The following is a 15,666-nucleotide window of genomic DNA, read 5'->3' as shown; positions in this document are numbered from 1 at the left end:
TCTTTGACAACATTTATGGCATGTATATCATTCAAGAGAGTTTGAATTACACCATATATATATATATATATATATATATATATATATATATATATATATATATATATATATATATATATATATATATATATATATATATATATATATATATATGTATATATATATATATATATATATATATATATATATATATATATATATATATATATATATATATATATATATTCATATGCCATGCATACAAGTCAGCTAGCCTGTATTGCCCATACTATCGCATACAGGTATAGCCGTGTCCCTCCTAACACCTCCAGCAGATGTTACAGTGCCAGGACAGTGTGCATGGTTACCCTCATAGAGTGTGGATGTATTATTATAGTTGCTCAAGTGTATGTTTGTGTATGTGTGCAGACTCATCGCTTATCACTGTAAATCACATATGTTATGTCAGAGGCATGGGATTACTAGTGGTATTATTCTGATAATGTCCATGATTGTGGCTGGCTCTCATAATGTTTTCCATGAGCGTTTATGTGTACCACCTTGCTGGATACCTCTGCTGAGAGTACAATCATATTTTATTTTATTTATTTATTTTACATTTGTTAACCGGGCTAGTCTAACTGGATACATGTCCATTTTCAGTAGAGGCCCGAGGAGTTAAGCTCCAAGTTAGGACAAAAAAAAAAAAAAAAATTAATACAATAAAGTATAAGGATACATGAGCAAATATAAAGTATTAACAATATGCATAAACAGGTTATCACAGTAAAATGTTCAGTGCATGATACAAGAATAGTAAAGGGATGTAAATACAATCAGAGTGGTCAAAAGACATATGCAACATAGTTTAAAAAGGAAAATAGAGTTGCTTAATGAGTAGATGGGTTAGACAGAGTAGAGTATATAGAGACACTTTGACTAGTCAGGTTTAGAGCATTGACATAACTAGTCTGTTTTCAGGAATACTCTTAATTTGTTTTTGAAAGAGGATAATGAGGAAAGTATGGAGAGTTCGTTTGGAAGGAGGTTCCAGGCTTTCCCAGCTATATTAGAGAAAAGGGAGTCACCAGCTTTGTTATATGTTTTAATGGTATGTACTAGAAGTTTCTGAGAAGACCTTAAGGATTCTAGGTTTTTATAGGGGGTGATTAGTGTCGAGAGAATAGGTGTTTTTGAAGGTTTGTAAAGAGTGTTATGGGCTATAGTTAGCTGATGGAATTTAATTAGATTTTGAAGTTCAAGCCAACCTAGCTGTTTTAAATTAAGGCAGTGATGGGTTCTAAAAGGATTACCAGTTGCAAATCTAGCTATATTATTGTAGGACATTTCCAATTTGTTGAGATTATTTTTTGAAAGGTTAGTAAAAATGGGTGATGCATAGAGTAGAGAAGAAATTAGATGAGTGTGTGCTATTGTGGTTCGAGCTGAAGGTAGGAGAAAGGATTTAATCCTATAGAGAGAGCCTAGCTTTTTATTGACTGTTTTTATAGTATTGTTAATATGGATGTCAAAGTTCAGATTATTGTCACTGGTGACTCCTAATAGTTTTGTGGATGGGTCTGGAGATATAATGGTATTATTGATAGAGTTTCTTGAGAAATCCAGTGGAGGGGATTTCTTGGTAGGAGAGAAGAGGAGGAGGAGTTTAGTATTTTTGGGGTTTAGGAGAAGGCATCTATGTGTGAACCATTGCTCAACTGTATTGAAAATTTGTTGGGTCAGATAGAGTAGTTCAGAAGAGGAGGGGGCTGAGCAAATGAGTGTAGAGTCATCTGCATATTGTATGCATGTTGCTTGGGGGATGGCAAGGTGAAGATCGTTGATGAATATGGAAAAAAGTAGAGGTCCAAGGATAGAACCCTGGGGGACTCCGAGGCTGACAGGGAGATGAGTAGACAGAGACTTGTGCCATAGTATGGCCTGTTGTCTTTTATCCAGATAGGACTGGAACCACCTAATAGAGGATGTATCTAGTGACAGGGATTTTAGTATTGTGATGAGAATTTGGTGATTTACCATGTTGAATGCTTTAGACAGGTCAATGAAAAGGGCAGAAGAGAGTTTGTTAAGGTTGCAGTTATTGTTAATACAGTCTGTGAAGGAAAGAAGGGCAGTTGTAGTGCTATGTGAGGGTCTAAAACCATGTTGACAATTGGTTAGTAGGTTATTATGCATTAGATGATCAAGTAATTGTTTGTGGATGCATTTTTCCATGATCTTTGCCAGAGGTGAGAGAAGGGCAATGGGGCGGTAGTTGGAGAGGTCTGTGGATTGTCCTCCTTTGTGAAGAGGAATTATATGGGATATTTTCCATAAACTGGGAATAAAACTTTCAGAAATAGTCCTATTGATTAGGATAGAAATTGGATAGGCAATAGCTTTGGCTGATTGTTGTAAGAATTCAGCAGGTAGTTGGTCTGCTGAGGGGGAGCAGGGTTTTAGTTTTTGTAGAAGGGTTAGAATATATGATGTTGGGACAGGTTGTAAATGAAATGTAGGGGGTAAGGTTGGTTGTTTGGAAGGTAGAGTGAAGTTGTTAGGAGATAGTTGACTGGCTAATGTTTGTATAGCATCTGTAAAAAAGTTGTTAAAGTCATTGGCTATGATTATTGGTGTTTTGTGTTCTGAATTTAGAGGATTTGGAGTAGTGGATTGTCCTGGGTGGAGTAGTTGGTTAATACTAGGCCAAAATTTCTGTGATTTATTTGTATGGGCTTGTTGGGATTGGAGGTAGTAGTTTTTTTTGTCAGTTATTATAGCTTTCTTAGTTTCATTTCTTAGTTGTCTAAATGTTTGTTGGTCTATAGGGTTTTTTGTTTTTCTCCATTTTGCCCAATGTTTGTTTCTTACATTGATTCTATGTTTGGTTTCCTTAGTAAGCCAAGGAGCGTGTTTGGATATAGTTCTAACTAGTCTGGTTGGGGCATGATGGTTGAGGATGGCAAGGAAGTTGGAGTTAAAGTAACTTACAGCTTCCTCTAGAGGTAGTTTTTTAGGGGTGACCAGTTGCATGCTCTTAGTTCCAACTGGAGAAGTTCTGGGTTAAAGTTCTTTTTACACCTTATGTTTTTAATTGATGTTGTGGAGGGTAAATTGATACTATGTCTGATAATATAGGTAAGAGTGTGGTCACTTAAGTCATCAGGGAGGGTTCCTGAGTCATAGTTGTGAGGATGATGGTTAATGAGGATCCAGTCTAATAAGGTTGATTTCCTGTTAGATTTATTTATTCTGGTAGGGGAGGTGATGGTTTGGGAATATCCATAAAGGTTAATATGGTTTGAGAGGAGGCTGCCACAGAAGCAGGTCCAGTCAATATTTGTATCACCTAGAATAATGGTTTCTTGGGGTAGGTTTTGGGAAAGCCAGCAGAGTATATTTTCCATGGTAGCTATGTTATTTCCTGGAGGTAGATATATACAAATGACATAGATGGATTTGGAATTGTTAAGAAGAAGTTTGGAGATTAGGATTTCAGCATTAGAGTTTATAGGTAGTTTGAAGTTATGAGTAGTTAATTGTAAGCTAGATTTATAAAGGATAGCTACCCCTCCACCTTTCTTGGAAATACTGTCTAGTCTCAGGATATTATAACCAGGTGGGATGATTTGATTATCTTTGGTTGAAGGTTTTAGCCAGGTTTCTGTTAAACAGAGAATATCAAAGGAATATATTTCTGTTAGAGCTTGGAGTTGCGTTACTTTGTTATTTATACTGCGTATATTAAGATGAGCAATTAAAAGTGAGTTAGATGGTCTAGAAAGGGCTTGAGAAGGTGTTCTTTGGGGTTGAGGAGAGAGATGGGAGTTGTTGGGGGGCCTGGGTTAGGGTGAATATCACCATCCTTTGCAAAGACATTTTTTGGCAGATGAATTGTTAAACTTTGTATGTAGAGTTCTATGATATTTTGGAAGTGTGTAATTAGATGAGGATGTAATATTAGCATGACTAAGAAGTACAGGTGTGTATGTAGAGGTGGTTACTTTTTTTTGGATAGTTTAGGTTTGGGTCAAGTGGATTCTCAATTGAGGTGATAAGATGTCTAAGGATTAAAGGAGGTAGTAGTGAGAGAGTGACTAGGAATGTGATATAGCATGGGATGGGTAGAGTTTTCATTATAAGGATAGATATCTGTACTTTCTTGGTAGATGAATAATAATATATTAGGTGGAGATGAGAGAGTGATTAGAGTAAGATGTGATAGGAGGAGAGTAATGAGAGGATAGAAATTAGAGGAGTGAGGTAATAGGGGAGTTATTAGGATAGAAAGGAAAAGAGGAGAGTTAAGAAGAGAATAAGTGATATCACAGGGGATAATTAGAGAGTACAGGTGAGAGATAAGAGGTGTGGTTAGAAGGTAATGGAAAGAGGAAGGGGTGTGGTTGAAGAGTCACAGGAACAGGAAGAGGTGTGGTTTAGGAAGTATAAAGGTAGGACCCCTGGGGTGGGTGGGAATTGGGGGTAGGGTGAGGAGCGGAGTGAGCCCGCAGGGCGAACGGAGCGGGTAGCAACAGAATACAGAAACAGTTAATGAAAAAAACAATCAGCTAGGCTAGTTCTAGTGATAGAAAGGAAAAGAAATAGGGCCTAGAAAGTGTCAGTAGACTATATATGGGCAGGGGTATAAAGGAAGGGAAGAGAAATTGAGAGAGGATGGAGGAGGTATCAGTGGACAGTAAAATAGAATTAATTAGGAAGAGAGGCAGCTAATAGCACTTCAGAGAGTACTGGATATAAGAAATGGGATAAGAGGGTGATGTAAGAAAAAAAGTGGGTAAGAGAAGAGAAAGTCTGGAATTAGGGCACCACCTAGTGATCAAGTCTAGTGTAGCTAGTTAGATTGTGAGGTAGTAACAATGGAAGATTAGAGATTAGAACATGGGAATGAGAAGGAAAAGAAAAAAAGGGGGTCTATTCAGGTGGGAGGGAAGAGATTAGTGAAAGGTTATGTAGAAGGGGAAAAGCACTGGCTACAGGTTGTCCCAGCTCAGGCCTGGGTATGACATGTAAAAATTGGTACAGGCACTAGAGAGTCTTATTTTTGATTTATTCAGCAGACATACTTTTCTGTTTTCCTTGAGAAGGGATTGTAGAAGTATTAAGCAGTGAGGTGACCCGCCGATATTTGGAGAGGGTTCCTAGCTTCCTGCTGACTAGCACTAGAAGCCTGGGAAGAGTAGAGTATCTTTAGGAGACAAGAGAGATAAGATAGAGGATAAGACACAATAGATTATACAACAGAATAGAGCTTCTCAACATAGCAATAATCAAACCTTGACACAATTCTTGCAGTATCCAAATTAAGCTTTTCAAAAAAACAATTATAAAATAAAGAACATATGCATAGTAAGATTGACAGTCATGTGCAGGGACATAAAAACTGGTTATCAGTAATACATAAGTCTTTGTTATCAGCAATGCAAGATTATATAATGCAGCACTCGTGTATCCCTTGTTATGTCAGTATTAAGTAGTAGCTGCAGTTACAAATAAAGCTGAAATTCAGTTCTGCTTGGCAGCAGCACATAAAATAATCATATAAGAACCTTGCCAGAAGCAAATGGGAAACTAATTATAGAGCAATAGTTATCAAACAGTAATTGTATAAAGTAAATAAGGCAATGCAGCTCTAATTCAATACATTGGAAAAGCTAATTACATCAGAGTTTAGAAGTATGTATTAACACTTGCCAGCAGCTAAGTTTGACAACTTTACAATAATAAGTTATCAGTAGTCAGCCCCTTCTATTGGCTCTGTTGGAGGGAGGGGGGGTTAGAGTTGTAGCTGTATTAACTGGAAGTGTAGGTGGTTAGGAGTCCTGAATTAAACCTAAATTGCAGAGTTGTGCACTTAGTAGCAGAAATGGGTGTGCTAAAATGGCTACTAATGTTCTATATCCACTTAAGATCCATTAATAGGGGTATTATGCAGAGAAAGAAAAAAACAAAATAAATTTAAAACAGTCAGCACAAAGAAGTCTATGATAGCTAGGTTAAAATGGGGATGTAGCCGATTATGGCGTACAATCAATCCAACAGGAAAGCTTTAGATTTACACAAGGGTTTTAGTCAGTATAGAAATGCTAGATGGAGCACCTTTCGCCAACCTTGTCTTCAGGAACCACTAAGGGAGTAATGGTGGTTCTGGCCCTGATTCGTATAAGGATAAAAGGCTTAATTAGTTGAATGGTTGGTACAAGGGTCGGCAGCAATGTGAGCAGTATTCAGCCGCAAATACTTATTATAGATATTATGGGCTAAGGACGGCGAGAAGTAAGCACCTTAGCGTATTATACCTTAATCCTTATACACACAGCCTTTAACCTACGGACAATAGGCAAGATTCATCTGCGATGTTCCCAAAGGGCAATAAGCATGGACACGGCGCCTATTTCCAGGTACCAGTAGACCGCTGTTTCAAATTTAAGGTTACAGTAACAGTATACCCTGGAAACATAGGCAATGACTTCAGGGTATATTATCTTGGCGGGAGCTAGTCGCAACTATTTTACGACTAACTATGCTTGGATTCAGACCTAGGAGCACAAATTGTTAGCTGTTAAGCGGCTTAATTTAAGAAATGAAAGCAGCTTACTTAAGGATTGAGTTAGCAGTATACCCTTACAATATGGGTAAGAGTCCTGGGCGTATTTACTTGGCGGGAATTTGTCTTAAATCAAAAGAAAAAAAGTAGCTTAAATAAGTATCACATTAGCGGTGTACCCTTACAGCATAGGCAGGAGACCTGGGCATATTAATTTGGCGGGAACTAGTTGCATCAACTGAGAAACTACATTTACAGCATAGGCAAGAGTATTTCCTTCGCGGGAACTGGTCGCATCAACTGAGAAACTACCTATGTCTGTAGTGATACCTAGGAGCAGATTGTGTGCTGTTACACGGCTTATTTATAGAAAAACCACTGTAGCAATAGTACTCCAATAGACAGACCAAGTAAAGCATCCAATAAGGCATACAAAAAACACAAAACACGCATAGAAAATGCTGATGGCAGCAACAGGGCCAAATACAGTTAATTTAAATCCATTAATCAGATATATAAATGATCAAACACAGAATAGTATTCAAGTTTATGAGCAGCAGACACTTTTACCATTAAAAAAAAGAAAAAAACAAGCACATACCACAAAGGTAGACGCAGGGCCAGGAGCAGAGAGCAGCCAGGTATTATCCCAAGTCGCCAGGAAAGTCCTAAAGGAAGTGCCCCCACTAGACCCAGGGTATTTATGGGAGTACAACAGAGTAGAAAGGGAAGGGGAGGGCAAAAAGGGGAAGAAAATAGGTTGAGGTAGGCGGGGCAAGAGGCAGCTGACTGCAGGCAAGGCAGTGGTTAAATATGAGCTTTAGTTATGGTAGGAGAAGTAAGAAAAGAGGTGAGAGATAGTAAGATGAACAAGTTAGAGTGTTAAGAAGGTATGGTTTGGGACCAAATATGAGAGTAGTGTATAGAGAGATTGTCAGGCAGGTTATTAGTTTGCACAGCTTCACAATATGCACCCTACCCCAATTGTATGTCAGATCCCTGACAGAGGTCCTCTGCATAATTCATGTAAGGATGCTTATCTCACACACATGTCCTCCCCATTGTTATGTCAGCTTGTGTGACAGTCACATAAAACAGATTTTCACTGTACAGTCCCTACTGTACCATATAGATAAGTGATTAATGTTACTGCTGCAACCATCTTCCATTGAAATGTCCTCCTCTGCCATACATTACATTGTTTCGCCTGTCCTCTTTCCCTATGTTCATTCCTATAATTCATTTATGTGTCCCTATTCAATAAACGCATGCCCCTGGGTGTTCATTTTAAATGGCAATCCATGTCCCATTGCAGATCATTTACACAGCTTCAATACAGAATACCAGGAATGGGATATCACACTTCTCTGCACTGTAGAGACACTGCCCTGTACTGTGTTTGGACCATATACTTTGCATTTATATCTCTCAACTGTCCAGGTATTTCCAGGATGTCCAGATGTGTTTTTTATCAAATGTGTGGCTTTCTGCCATATCACTGGGATGATCTCAGGACTCATGTGAGTCAATATTACATGCATTTGAGTTCATATCTCTCAACTCTCCAGATATTTTCAGGATGTCTAGATGTGCTCTTTATCAAATTTGTGGTTTTCTGCTATATCACTGGGATGATCTCAGGACTGATGTGAGTCGATATTATACCATACCACTCAGCTGTCCTGATTTGTGCAGAATGTCCAGTTTTTCTCTCATATTTTTGATCTTTTCCTCAAAACATTTTGTTTTTCTGGCAATTCATTAGCATGTCATTGCAGATTAGAGTCAGAAACTGATGACAGACATTTGAGTTTCAAACTTCATGCTTTTCAGAAAATCAGTGCTACTGTACAACCTATTAGAACCTGTCCCTATTTTGGGGCCATTGCCCCATTATTATTTATGGCTTTTTTCCAGATTTCTTGGTCTAAGAGGTTGAGAGGTATGTTAGAGTTTAATTCTACCACACTTATATGCAACATCTACGTCAAATATGTCCTTATTTCTAGTTAATTGTCCCACATTATGATGGCCTTTGTGCAGATGTGTTGCACTAACAGATTGACAGCTATCTGTGAAACACTGGGGAGCATTTTGGCATTCCACACAGATTTGAGGATGGTAGGTACTCTGATTTCAACAGGAGTGCCGTCCTTGTTTGCTTACATGGTTTCCTGGCCAGCAGCACTGTTGCCAGCCATGAAACCTTGCTTAAATGTGGTGCATGGCATGAATATGCATTGCATGCTGCCACTTGCCTTGCACCACCTCTCACAAATGTAAACTCCATGTAAGCTTTGTGCGGAGCTTACACGGAGTTTATTGAATCCTGGGGTTAGTTGACTATCCCCCCCCCCCGTACTGAGCAACTATGTATCTCAGTTCTTGGAATGAGCTGGCTAAACTTCTCCTTTTGTGCATCTGTAAATTATTTATTTGTTTGAATTTGTTTACCATGCTACAGCACTGACCAATAGACCAATTTCAGTCTCAGCCTGGGGTCAAAAATTGACCAGTTATATAAAATAGAAGAGAGTATGATAACACATAAGTGACAGGAAAAAAGTACAATAATAAAGTAGTAGGATACATAGTAAATGCAAACTATTAATTTCCAATGTGTAAAAAAGTTTCAAAACATTTAAGAAAAATAAATTAAGTGAAAAGGAGAGGAGGATCATAGCAGCTAAGTCAGAGTATCGAAGAGTTAAAGTAGACTGAAGTGATGTGACCTAAGAGGTAACAAATGTATTCTGCTTGTTTAACTAAATGTGATTTTAGTATAGAATGAAACTTGGAATAAGATGATAAATCTTTAATTTCTGGTAGGAAGGACTCCCTTCAGTTTGGGCCTAGGAAATGACTGGTAAAAAATATACAGCTTGGACTGTAGGATTTTTGTTTTAGGGCCTGAGTGGTTCAAGTTTCTTAGGTATGTTGGAGGGGGGTTGTTTTATTAGTTTTGAGGTTAAAGGAGGGAGAGTATGTTCATGTAGGAGCTTGAACAATGGAGATCCAAGACGCAGGTCTGCCCTTTGGTTAACTGGGAGCCAGGTTTACTTAGAAGTATGACTCAGTGGTTTTCATTCCTTAGGGAGGGTGCAACAAATCTACATATTTTGTTTTTTAGAGTTTGAATACTGGTGGTTTTAGTAGAGGCTGTTGATATAAAAGGGAGGCTGAATTCGAGTTGAGAGAGTAGGGTTTTTTCTCTATTGTAAAGATGGTGGAGTGTGGGAGCCAAGGGGATTTTTTTCATGCCCAAAAATGTAGCTGATTTATTTTTCCACATGTATTAGCAAGATGCAGGTTAAAGCTGAGTGGAGGTTCTAACCTGAGACAAAGACACTTGAAAGAGGAGACTTGCTCTAAGGGATGGCTGCTATGATAATATGTTATTAAAGTTTTTTGGATTAGCTGAGTTTTTGTTTAGTACCAAAAAGCATAGACTTAGTTTCATATGCATTCAGTATGAAGATTTTAGTAGTAATCCACTCATTGAGGCAACTGAAGTCAGATTGTAGATCTTTCTGTAATGTACTTAGGGAGTGGCTGGAGTGGTAGAGGACCACATCACGTGCATAAAGAAGAAGAGGAAGGTAAAGAAGTTTGAGTGGATGTTTACTGATGTATATAGAGAATCAAAGGTGATGAGAATAGATCCCTGTGGTACGCCTTTGAGTAGCAGAGAGGAAACAAGAGAGAGAGAGAGAGAGAGAGAGAGATACAGGAGTTATAGTTCACTGAGAAATGGTGGTTATTCAGATAACTTCTAAACCAAGGGACAGCATCAGGGCTAATTCCTAGTTCTGAAAGGTGGTTTATAAGAGAGGAATGATTGGCTAAGTCAATGGTTCTGGTGACGTCTCAAAAAGAGAATCCATGACCTCCAACACTTGTCCTATGCAGACAGGCTCAAATCACTATCACTCTACTCAGTATCATATAGATTGTTCAGAGGTGATCTGTGTCTCACCTACAAGGTAATATTGGACCCTATCCTACTAGAGATGTTCCATATCCGTAAGTCTAACTCATTGTGCACTACCTGCTCGAAAGGCTTAAATCTAATATGCAACATCAATAAAATCTGCTGGAGAGAGGTCTGTCTCCCAAAGGCTGTGCCCCATCTCTGAAATAGACTTCCCATACATGTCAAACAGAGTACCTGGCTGACCCTCTTCAAGTGCAACCTTGATGAGTGGATGAGAAACCACAAATTTGTCCAAGGTGTTCCACCTGTGTCCCTCATTGACAGGGGTGACAGGTGCTGACTGAGGTTTCTTTTTTGGGGATAAACTCTTAGCTAGGCTTGTAAGGGCCACAGGGCCAATAGCCTAGTAACCTCCTATGATCCTGTGATCCTATGATCCTAATTGTACAGAGAGCATACCTTTATCCACTTACATGAGAATTTCATTAGTTGCAGACCAGATGGCTGAGGCTGTGCTCTTCCCTGATTAGAAGCAAAGTTGTTTTTGTGAAAGAAGGTGATATTTAGCAATATATTCTGTAAGTTGAGGGTAGGCAATTTTCGCAAAGATTGTGCACAGGGTTTTGAGGATGGAAATGGGGTGATAATGTGATAGGAGTATCTGTTGGTTTTTTTTGGGCAGTGGTTTTACAGTGATTGAGTTCCATATATTAGTCTTTGTTTTGGTAGTAATAATTAAACATGTGCTTTAAGAGTGCAACAATGAAGTCATGACAGTTGTGTATGAACCCTGTATCTGTGGGACCCTCCAGCTGTATTTGTTCCAGTAAAGGGATAATGTCTTTGGATCAGATCTGCCAGAAATAAAATAGATGAACATTGACATTGTTCATAGATTCAAAGGTGTGTATGAGGCTAATGACCCTGGAGTCTTTACAAACCTAGCCCATTGAAGTGCCCTGGCATTGTGCCACCCAGTATTAGTTCCCAGTACAGCCACTGGAGTGATCCCTGGGGGGTGAACTTTCTATTTCCCATCCACTCATCAAGATTTCTTTTGGAGAGGGCCATTGAGGTGCTCTGCTTGACATGTATGGGAAGCCTATTCCAAAGCATGGGCAGTATCTGGGTTATGAACCTGTCCCTCCAGCATGTTCTATTGTTTATGGTAATGAGGCTGAGGTATCTGGAGCATGTGGTGTGGAGGGACTGGGATTACTTTAGATGCAGCATTTCTAACAGAGCTGGGCCAGACATGGCTTTGTAAGTCAAGCAGAGATCGCCTCTTAGTAAATGACATGAGACAGAGAATAGCTGGAGTTTTTGAGTCTGTCCATGTAGGACATGTGTTTAAGGCCTAGGATCCTCTTCATGAGGTACTTTTGTGGCCTTTTCAGCTGATGAATGTGTCTAGTGAGGCACATGCAATTGGGGCATTATACTCAATGATTGGCGTAATGAGGGAAGAATAGAGAGAGATGATCTCTTTCTTCTTGGATGCAAAACCCTTGGTAATGAGATGTGCCACGTAGAAGGACATTCTGACCACATTGGCAGTGTGGTGGTCAAAGGAGAGGTTGCTGTCAACCTGTGTCCCCAGATCTTTTCTAACACTTTTAGTGTTTAGTGGGCTCCCATCAATGTGGAAATTAGTGTGAACTGAGTTTTTCACAAAGGGGATGACAGCGCATTTTTTGGCATGAAGTTTAAGACCATGATTTAGACACCAGTCACAGGTCTCAGTGAGGCTTTTCTGTAGGATGTCTACATCACTTGGGGAGTTAATAATCTCTCCCAGCTTGCAGTCATCTGCAAACTTGGTCAGCCATAGTCCCTCCGTGTTGGCCTGGACTTCTGACAAGTAGATGCCAAACAGAAGAGGACCCAGGACCAATCCCTGTGGGACTCCACTTGTGACTAGTCGACAGTCTGACTTGGAGTCTGCTACTTTCACACTGTGGGTTCTATCTGTGAGCCAATTTGCAACTGACCTAGTGATATAGGGGTTGATGCCTAGTTTGGTGAGTTTATCAATAATTCTTGAGTGGGGAATGGTATCAAAGGCCTTGGCCAAATCGAGGTAGGCTTTGTGAACTGTCTTGCCCTCATCCACAGCTCTGGTGACAAACTCAAAGAAGTCAACCAGGTTCAGCAGGCATGATCTACCTTTCACAAAATAAAATTGCGTGGTATCTAGTGTCTTCCTATTAAATCACTTTGCTTGAAACAACTTCTCAAGCAGTGTTGGTACAATTGTGATGGGATGAAGGAACATTCTTGGGGGTGTTTGCAACACATTTGAGGATGTCACCCAAGTGTCTCTGTAAATCATTGGCAGACAAGCTGAAGGAAGTACTTGTACAAGTGTGAGGCTGATTATGTCCTGTGAGGTTATTGAATTCTTTCGAAAATATCCTAGGGCTCTACTTAAGGCTGTTTTTGGAGGTGTGTCATGGAATGATTTTTGTGTTTTCTACTGGCTTGTTTTGGCCAGGTTAGTTAGATTTGTATATATTCTCTGTTTTCTGGAGTGGAATTAGATTTCCATGAGTGGCAGGATTTATCCTGGAGTTAGAAAGGGGATTTTAACTCATGGGTTAGCCACTTTTTGGTTTGGAATTAGAAAGTTTACACATTATGTCAAGACATTAGTTAATTAAAAAAGACAACTAAGAGCAAACACCAAGTTCTTTTTTTAGAGCACTAAATGATTTTCTTTTTCCTTAGTCTGTCTGATCCATACAGTGTTCTTGTCAAAAATCTTAATTTAATCATTTTTTGCATGTATTCCTTTTCATGCATGCACCTAATTATGCAGTCTCTCGGTTGAACATTGTAGGTTTCTTTAAAATCACACATCAGTACCTTTGGAGTGTGATGCAATGTCCGCTACATCACATGACCCGTGTCAACAACTTCTGTTCCCTGAGTTATATTCAGAAAGCAGTTAGTGGGCTACACAGGCACAAATAAAAGGTTACTTAACACGTACATCTGTGACAATGAGCATGCGGAGGAGGAGTATTTACCATTAAGACAGTCACATAATTTATAAGAGGAACTTCCCTTTGTCACTTTTTCTGTCTAAAACAAAGAAAGGGCCATACATCTCTGTCTCTGAGCTTGCAACTACCAAACATCTGAAGAATTTATTAAAAATAAAACTGATCCTGTGTTCACAGACTCCCACTTAAAGCTTTCATCCAGAGTATTTGTTTATGAGCTAATTTAGATACAACACCTAAAGAAATGGAAATGCACTGCAATATCATATTATGGGAATAACAGAACACTGTGGGAAGAAGAAGCCTTGGTCGAAAAGTACAATTATATCAGTATGTCTGACTGCATGAATTTGAAACAGAGTATGTTAAAAAAACAATATCAATTACTTACAGTCACAGAAGGCAGTAGTGCAACCAAAATACTTATATTGTTGTATCTTTCGGCTTTTCCTGGTTAGGCGTCACCACAGCGGAACTCCGGTCCGCTAATGATTGGCAGTAGATTTTTATATACCGACTTGCCAAGCTTGACGCACAACCTTCAATGAGGTTATGCCCATTCACGCATGTTCTCCACACAGAAGACGCTTTAGCTGAGAATCGAGCAGGACAACGTCTTACTGTGAGGCGACAACTCTACCGCAGCACCACCACCGCAGTAACCAAAATACTTATATATGATTGAAAATATGATTGAAAATATGTTTTGTTTTCAACTTCTGATCATAATTACTTGGCCTACTACATTTGATCAATTCCCTGCTCTTTGACATGCTATAAATGATTCAGTATTGTTCAAAAGCTGTTTATTTAGTGCATGCACAATTGTACCAACACTGCTTGAGAAGTTGTTTCAAGCAAAGTCACAGAGTGCATGCATTAACATCAGTGATTTAGTAGGAAGACAAGCCCCTTGTTTCTCTATGTGAGTAGATTTTCCCCACCCTATGTTTACTTTATTTTTCTCTTTATGAGGTTGATACACTTTTATAAAAATACTATGTTAATTATGTGTAAAACACTTCTTCGTTCTCTGGGATCTGCCAGTCTTGGAAACAAAAACCTACTGTGCAAATACAAGTTGTACAGGTTACAGCAAAGAAAACATATACAAGCAAAAGCATGCTCAAGCAACAGGTTTGAGCCCCTGTAAAACAAACTACATTTCAGGAACTGAAGATAAACTTAGTCATCTGTTAGATATAGAAATCTGTCTCTCATGAAAAGACTTGTTGTTCCATCATTTTTATTATTAACATAGTCTTCTCTGTTTCATTTAAGGTATCTCTTTACTTGCCCATCCAACAGTCAAAAAAGGTACTTGAAGTTGCTAGTTTTACACGTGAGCTATGCCATATGCAAGTTATCAATGATTTTAAAAATTATGAAGTTCTAAGGAGGTGAGTGGCAGACAAAACTTGCATTTTTCTACAGTTTGAATACTGTTGACTAAAACTACTAGTGTAAGATCCATTTTATTAACTATATAATTCAGAAGCACATAATAAATTACATAAATAAATACACATGCATGGACAACCACATTTTGTTTATATTGTAGTTAAATATGGCATTAGGAACTTTAAGATGAAGTGGAGATAATACAGAAATCATTCTGAAGGTAAGTATAAGGAGGTAGAAATAAGAGTAAAGGGAAGACTAATGTCATAAACATGACTCAGTGTGCCAGGTCAAGCTAAATCCCAACAGTTTAGATATTCACGCCTTGCTGGCTTTCTTAGAATTTGAAGTCATGTAATTCGACCTGTTACTTATTACTTAACTTTGGGATACGATGCCTGATGCAAGAACTGGTTTGATTGCAAACAGTTAAAAAAAGTGTGTTACCTTTATTTTTGTCTTCTTTAGGTGGACGTGTCTTACTAAGTTTCATGGCTGAAAAAACTCCTTTTCCTGCTCTATGGGAAGAAGGAAAGAAAATCATTTCAAGGATTCAAATGCTGCACAGTATTAATTTGCATTGAAACTTGATGTTACAGAATGTAACAATAAACATGTAGACATTTGCAGACAAAAGGATGGTTAAAATACAGTCTATACTACTGAACCCTTAATGGTGCTGTATACATACACTGACAAGTAAATACAACAAGCAGATAACAAGGCCTTATTCCTCATGCTGTGCCTGTAAGACCTCATACATACCTTATTTCAACTGAAAT

At 38.6% G+C, this 15,666-nt stretch overlaps 1 protein-coding gene across 13 annotated transcripts in view; it reads right to left on the bottom strand.

Moving 5' to 3' along the window:
• The window catches only part of OTOF (otoferlin), a 2,911,272-nt gene that overhangs the window by 1,001,286 nt on the left and 1,894,320 nt on the right, over positions 1-15,666 (bottom strand). For all 13 annotated transcript variants that reach the window (XM_044062838.1, XM_044062837.1, XM_044062844.1 and 10 more), the window contains exon 6: positions 15,332-15,402. In XM_044062838.1, the coding sequence (XP_043918773.1) occupies positions 15,332-15,402 (71 nt within the window). The remainder of the gene's footprint in view (positions 1-15,331; positions 15,403-15,666) is intronic.

The sequence above is a fragment of the Protopterus annectens genome, chromosome 2.part1 (assembly GCF_019279795.1).
Source record: "Protopterus annectens isolate FY-2018-M chromosome 2.part1, PAN1.0, whole genome shotgun sequence".
Taxonomy (NCBI): Eukaryota; Metazoa; Chordata; order Ceratodontiformes; family Protopteridae; genus Protopterus; species Protopterus annectens.
The sequence above is the reverse complement of the archived record's forward strand: the minus strand, read 5'-3'. Positions and strand labels throughout refer to the sequence as shown.